Source organism: Palaemon carinicauda, chromosome 11 (assembly GCF_036898095.1).
Source record: "Palaemon carinicauda isolate YSFRI2023 chromosome 11, ASM3689809v2, whole genome shotgun sequence".
Lineage (NCBI taxonomy): Eukaryota > Metazoa > Arthropoda > Malacostraca > Decapoda > Palaemonidae > Palaemon > Palaemon carinicauda.
The window spans coordinates 131,527,903-131,535,402 of record NC_090735.1 but is presented as its reverse complement, the minus strand read 5'-3'; the positions used below and the strand labels follow the sequence as shown (position 1 = coordinate 131,535,402).

The 7,500-nt window shown below is 36.2% G+C and overlaps 1 protein-coding gene across 1 annotated transcript in view; it reads right to left on the bottom strand.

The window, feature by feature from the left end:
- Positions 1-7,500, bottom strand: part of LOC137650218 (protein sickie-like) — a 312,402-nt gene that overhangs the window by 119,434 nt on the left and 185,468 nt on the right. Inside the window, 1 exon segment of the mRNA XM_068383450.1 lies at positions 1,690-1,813. Within this exon segment, the coding sequence (XP_068239551.1) occupies positions 1,690-1,813 (124 nt within the window).

Here is a 7,500-nt window from a genome sequence, read left to right as displayed (position 1 = left end):
AATTATTTGTAAAAGCAGCAACCTGTCTGAACACATACTTAGATTACTTAAGTTATTTGTAAAAGCAGCATCCCTGTCTGTACACCACACACTCAGATTTTCTAAATTGTTTGTAAAAGCAGCAACCCTGTATGCACACCTTACACTCATTATCTAAGTTATTTGTAAAAACAGCAACTCTTCCTATATACAGATCTCCCTGCACGTCGGCTCCTAGGGGCGGCGCCCTACCACACCAATTACCGGCAGGGCAGGACTCACGATAACATACCGCCACTGTTGATAGCTATGTGACCCCGACCGCCACACCACGGGCTGCCTTTGACGGCTCCTCTAAGTCCTAATTCCATCCTTCTCCAACCATGAACCTCTTTCAGCCACAAGTTTGTGTGTGTGTGTGATCTCAATGTGCCCTTTCATTAAATAACCCACCTCCCCCCCTCCCCAACATCCACGACACAACATCCTTTCTGAACCTCCCTTCGTTTCTGTCCTTAAACGCATTCACTTCTAGAAAACACAGCGAGGTTACCCTCGCTCGCTTACGATGTATTTACTGTGTGGACACTGTGGAGGCCTTGTTTAGGTCAGGTCTCTTTTTATTTATATATATTTTTTGTCAGTTACTTGCTTTCCCAGGACTCTCTCTCTCTCTCTCTCTCTCTCTCTCTCTCTCTCTCTCTCTCTCTCTCTCTCTCTCTCTCTCTCTCTCTTTTGTTTAGGTCAGATCTCTTTATTTATATATATATATTTGTCAGATGCTTGCTTTCCCAGGACACCCACATACTCTCTCTCTCTCTCTCTCTCTCTCTCTCTCTCTCTCTCTCCTCTCTCTCTCTCTCTCTCTCTCTCTCTCTCTGTTACTTGCTTTCCCAGGATACATACACAAATCTTCTCTCTCTCTCTCTCTCTCTCTCTCTCTCTCTCTCTCTCTCTCATCTCTCTCTCTCTCTCTCCCAAACTTGGCAGAATGATGAGTTATTTCACTGATTTTAAATGTCTCATATGAAACCTATTCATCGCAAGTAACAAATATAAGAAATGATCCTATATCTCTGATACTGATTTGGTATGCACTTATTCCATTCCTTATATCACTGAAACTTATAAATCCCTTATCCGTTTATAACTTCTTTGCCTATCTGTCGATCTCTCTCCACGTACACAAAGACAAACAAACACATCCTTCCAAGGGAGCATAACATTACCGAGTAATGCATTTCCTTTACCATTACGGCTGCGTCTTATATCGTCCTTCACTGAATTGTAGAAATACGTCGAATCTACGGTGCTATATTTTATGAGAATAAAACTTCAAGTTTATGTGCGCAAACAGTCAAGCTGTTACTGACAGCACTAGTCGAAATCCACGAAATTTCCTTTCGTTATTAAAACTTAGCTTGCAATAAACAAGTCGATCTATCACAAACTTTTTATTCGACACTCGAACGTAACAATCATATGAAATTAGCTTTGAATAAACAACTCGAGATATCACTAACTTTTTATTCGACACTCGAACGAAACAATGATATGAAATTAGCTTGGAATAAACAAGTCGATCTATCACTAACTTTTTAATCGACACTCAAACGGGACAATATGAAATGTCCCCATCTCTACAGTGCATACGTCGATACAAAACCCTTCAACTACAACTACGGCATTTATAATATCTCGAAGACTTACTTGGCATGTTTTTCGTTGAGCGATGCCCTTCCACCATGACTCCTCGGTTGTGGGATGCCCGTGCCGTTGGCTGGGGAGGTGGATCTGCTGCTGCTAGCCGAAGCTCCGCTTTTCAACTGCGAACCTGCAACGCATCAAAGAAAATGGGGTTCAATGGCGCAGAAAGTGAGGATGACTAAAAGAAATGTGAAAACTTCTTCAGAGTGGATTGTTTGCAATGTAGCTATAGAAAACCTCCTATAACACTCTCCGTCCACCTACCAATGCTTAAAATGACCAAACATGACAGGAAAAGTACTGATACAAGCATGAAATATGTAGCAAATACAAAGGTGGAATATATAACGAAGAGAACAATGAAAATAGATGGTGTCTAAGTCAAGAAAATTAAACATTGCTCAGTTTACATACATTTTCCGCCTCATATTTTTTTACTTCTCACTTGATTGTTATTAGTTTACCTCCACTGAGAGAGAGAGAGAGAGAGAGAGAGAGAGAGAGAGAGAGAGAGAGTACAAATGTAAATTTCAAGTCTAGAATCATTTCCTCCTCGGTGTTTCCTGATTCTTGAAATGCTACTGAGTAACAACAGACATCCCCAAACTGCAAGGCAACAGCAATTGCCCTTTGATGATAAAAGATGGATTGTATGTTGCCAGCTGCAATGAATTTAACCTTTTAACAAGTTATTGCAATACAGGGAGGGGGTGAATTACCGAACAGGGAAGAGCCTTCACAGTTAAAGAGACGATTGTGTGTTCTTTATTTTTTCTAGTGGTATGAAGGCCTTCCTAGCAGTTCTACATAGAGGCTTATCTTAGATGTTTGTGACACGTCCAGGATAAGGGGAGAACCTATTAGGGATTTCCTTTTATTTGTCCCTTGTTTCTTTTCCTCACTGGGCTATTTTCCCTGTTGGGCCCCTTGGGCTTATAATATCCTGCTTTTCCAACTAGGGTTGTAGCTTAATAATAATAGTAATAATAATAATAATAATAATAATAATAATAATAATAATAAAATTCCCCAAGAGAGATTAGTTCACCAAACTTTCAACATGGCTCCACAAGGCACTAGAAGAGTTGGAAGACCCAGGCCTACATGGCTGAGGCCTATGAAACGTGAAGTAGATGATGATGAAAGGAGAAGCATTGATTTAAAAGCTCGAGATGTAGATGACTGGTGAAATCTAACCGAGGGCCTTTGCGTCAATAGGCGTAGATGATGATGATGATTACTAGGGATTATTGCATAGTCATTTTTTTTCAGTTACTAATTTGTATGAAACACTGCTTTATAAAGGGATACAGCTCATAGCATAGCCAAATTTCCTGTACTATATAAATACGTATTGCAGAGGCCTTTTAAAACCTCACTAGTATCTTTCCACCAGGAAAAAGGTGTAACAAAATTATATCAAATAATAATAAAAAATGTAAAAATTATCAGAAGTCTGTTGCATAACATAACTTTCAAAACGGGTTCATTTTAATACAAAAATGTATAAAAACTAAATTTACTTATAAGCACTAAATTTCCCTATGATATTCAAATAACAATAAGGAAAATGAAATTACCCTAACCTACACAGTCTCGGTAATTTTCATACGATAATTCATAAAAACTAAATTTAATCATAAAAAAATTAAATTTCTCTATGATATTCAAACTACAAATAAGGAAAATGAAATAAGCCTAATTTACAGAGTCTTGTGTTCCCAACCACGAGACCGCCACTCCATACGGGATAGGGGTCGCGAGTGTCAACAACCCCAATTTCCAAAGTCGCAATAAATCAATAATGGACAGCTGTGCCCCATTAGACCTACCCATCAATCGGTCCCATGTGCTTCGACACCACCACAGATAATGTAGGTTACGCTCAATAGCAGCGGATAAATCGATGGCTATGTTATATTTGTAATTACAGACGCCAGGCGTTGCGGACATTTTCGAGTGTTATTTTCATTCAAAAAAAAAAAAAAAAAAAAAAAAAAGTTGGCAATGATGGGGTGGTGTAGGGGTGGGAATGGGGGATAGACGATGTAATAGATAGAAATGGGTGGATAAAGCAGATTCGAGCGGCCGACCCTGCTATACAGTGGGAGTACTAAGGCTAAAAGTAGAAGAATTACTTTCTTAGATTCACCTCCACGTGATGTCTTATTTTCTTATTATGAGATCATGAATTAAATAATAATAATAATAATAATAATAATAATAATAATAATAATAATAATAATAATAATAATAACACACACTCAAATGAATTAATGTAACAGTACGAAGAAAACACTAAATATACAGCATCATGATACAGCATAAAAAAAACTAAATCATGGTTTGTGGTGGCCTATTGTAACCGTCCCTGCCTGGCATTCTGCTGGACGGGAGATCGAGTCATGCTCAAACTCGATAACTTCTTATAATGTCTGCAACCTCACCATACTAGTGCGCTAAGGATAAAGGTTTAGGGGAGCCCATAGGTCTGCCTGCTGAGTAATCAGCAGCCATTGCCAGGCCCTCCCTGGTCCTGGCTTGGGTATGAGAGGGTGTTTTGGCGTGATCATAGGGATATATGGTCAGTCTCAAAGACTGCTAGTAAAATGTCACTGTCCCTTGCCTCTGCCATTCATGAACGGCCTTTAAACTTTTAAATTAAGTATAAGGCAACATTCAGGGTTTTGATTAAGCACATATCTGTTGAAGCTCTGTTGCCTAGTAGTAGTAGTAGTAGTAGTAGTATTAAATTAGTAGCAGTAGCAGCAGCAGTAATACATTAGTAGCAGTAGTAGTGAATTAGTAGCCATAGCAGCAGTAGTAAATAAGGAGTAGTAGTAGTAAATTAGCAGCAGTGGAAGCAGTAGTAAATTAGGAGCAGTAGTAGTAAATTAGCAGCAGTGGCAGGAGAATCAGTAAATTAGTAGCAGTAGCAGCAGCAGTAGTAGTAGTAAATTAGTAACAGTATTAGTAAATTAGTAGCAGTAGCAGCAGCGTTAGTAGTAGTAAATTAGTAACAGTATTAGTAAATTAGTAGCAGTAGCAGCAGCAGCAGCAGTAGTAGTAGTAAATTAGTAGCAGTAGTAGTAGTAGTAAATTAGTAGCAGTAGCATCAAAGTAGTAATAGTAAATTAGTAGCAGCAGTAGTATTAGTACCACCCCCAACACAATACCATTGCATTCAAAAGAAAAAAGGAAAAAAAAAAGAAAAAAAAAAGTCATCTTCCGGTTTCATCTCGCTCCATCCCATTGGATATCATCTTGGGCCCATCTGTCGCCAAACTCAACACAGTCTGAGCACACAATGACACAGGGAAAATAGATCGGTGGATAAAATTACACAAAAGGTTCACACCAGAATGACGCAGGGGCAAAGAAATCTATCCTGAAGAAATTATCTATCGAGATTAAGAATAATTCTTATACTTATTATATGGTTTGCATACGGTACCATAATCTCTGTTTCGACTTTTAATTTTGTCTGTTAGGTACACCCAAGTGACTGATAGAATAGATTAGAGGGAGGTATGACATGAAAATAATAGTGAAGGTAAAAGTTTACACACTGGAATATCAGTTTATGTCACTCGCATTGTTCTCTAAATCTCTATATGTATGTTCGTACTTTTGCTTTCCGTATAAAATGTAAGAAACCTCTCTCAATAAATCAGTCCTCTGAGGAAGTATCACGAAACTAGTCAGGACTCAAGTGTATATTCTGTATTTTCATTTTCCCTGTGGTTCTTCTGCATCTGAGCATCACGTTTTCCTGTGATTTTTACGCATATATATATATATATATATAATATGCGTATGTGTATGTGTGTTTTATGTATGTATATATATGTATGTATGTGTATATATATATATATATATATACACACTGTATATATATATATATATATACACACTGTATATATATACCATATATATATATATATATATCTATATATATATATATATATTTACATAAATATGTTTATTTCTTTAATATACTTATATTTTCACATATATGAATAATAGATTTGAGAAATCAACATACAGTAAAAACAGTGTATAGAACAGTATCTTAAAATAATAAGTACACGATCTATTTCAAGTAAAAAAAAATAAATAAAAAATAATCCAAATAAACAAAACTCATCTACAAAACTGATCTAAATTGCGACTGCGCAATCTCGCAATCTTGCAACCATCCCTCCCCCGAGCAATGTTAGAATCGCGCAGATTGGTAGGGTGAAGAGAAGCAATCACAGCTGACTGACACTTCAATCGAAGAGCAGAAACAGGTGTTCTCGGCGAGACATTGCTATCTTTGACAATCAACAGGTTATATGCCGGAAGATAAGGAGAGAAACTGCTGGTCTTCATTGCAGGTTATATATATGTTTATGTATATATATATATATATATATATAATCATCCGGTGTGAATATAATGTTTCTAACTAGAGTATAAGCTACTCAATATGTTACAATGTAGTAGTTATTATTATGTTTCATAAATTGATACATAGTTAATGAGGAATGTTACGTATGTATATGTATGTATGTATACAAATAATATTTATATATATAATATATATATATATACAAAATATATATATATATATATATATATATACATATATATATACTATATACACACATATATACCAGGATGGTGAGGTTGCAGACACCAAAGAAACTATCGAGCATGAGTGTAACTCGAACCCCAGTCCGGCATATAGCCAGGCATGGACATTTCCAATAGGCCACCACAAGTTAACAGTAATAAAAATGTAACCGTAGTTACAAATTTACCATAAAAATCAAAATAGTTACATTGTGTAAAGGTTCAAATCGATTAAATTATATTCAAGTCACAACTCTGCACATCCACTACTACAATGGAAACGTCCCACATGAACCCAGACAACAAAAGGTGTATAAGGAAGTATAAATAATATATGCACAGGAGCCTTAAAGAAGATACAATATTCCTTATTTGATGTGAAACCATTGATCAAACATGAGAAATTAAAAGAAAATCTAAAGGAATTTTTAACACATGTTTTTTGGTAAATATTGAAATGCACGTTATACTCAGTTATGCTTTTTATTATTATCATTATTATTACTATTATTATTATTATTATTATTATTATTATCATTATTATTATTATTATTATTATTACTATTATTATTATTATTATTACCATTATTATTATTATCATTATTATTATTATTATTATTATTATCAATAATAATAGCTAAGGTACAACCCTAGTTGGAAAAGTAGGATGCTACAAGCCCAAGGGCTCCAACAGGGAAAAATAGCCCTGTGAACAAAGGAAGAAAGGATATAAACTATATGAAAGGTAATGAACAATTGAAATAAAACATTTAAAGAACAGCAACAACAATTTTAACAGGGAGAAAATCATAAACATACCAAACACTGGATCAAATTTGTCAAGTTATTTAGACACCTCTCCCGCGAGAACACAACACCACTTCCCCTCACTACGTCAAAGGTCCAACTACCCTCTTTTCCCCAAAATCCCCTCAAATGGTTAACCCACTGGACACTTAATCCAGGACAAGAGGGGGACACACCATTGCCATCACCATCGCAACTGGCATTCCAGATTCAAGAACCAACTGGCATATGCTCTCTCTCTCTCTCCTCTCTCTCTCTCTCTCTCTCTCTCATCAATGAGCAAGAGTTCAAAATTTATGAGGCTATCTACAAAAGGTATCATATTGAGACACTCTCTCTCTCTCTCTCTCTCTCTCTCATCAATGAGCAAGAGTTCAAAATTTATGAGGC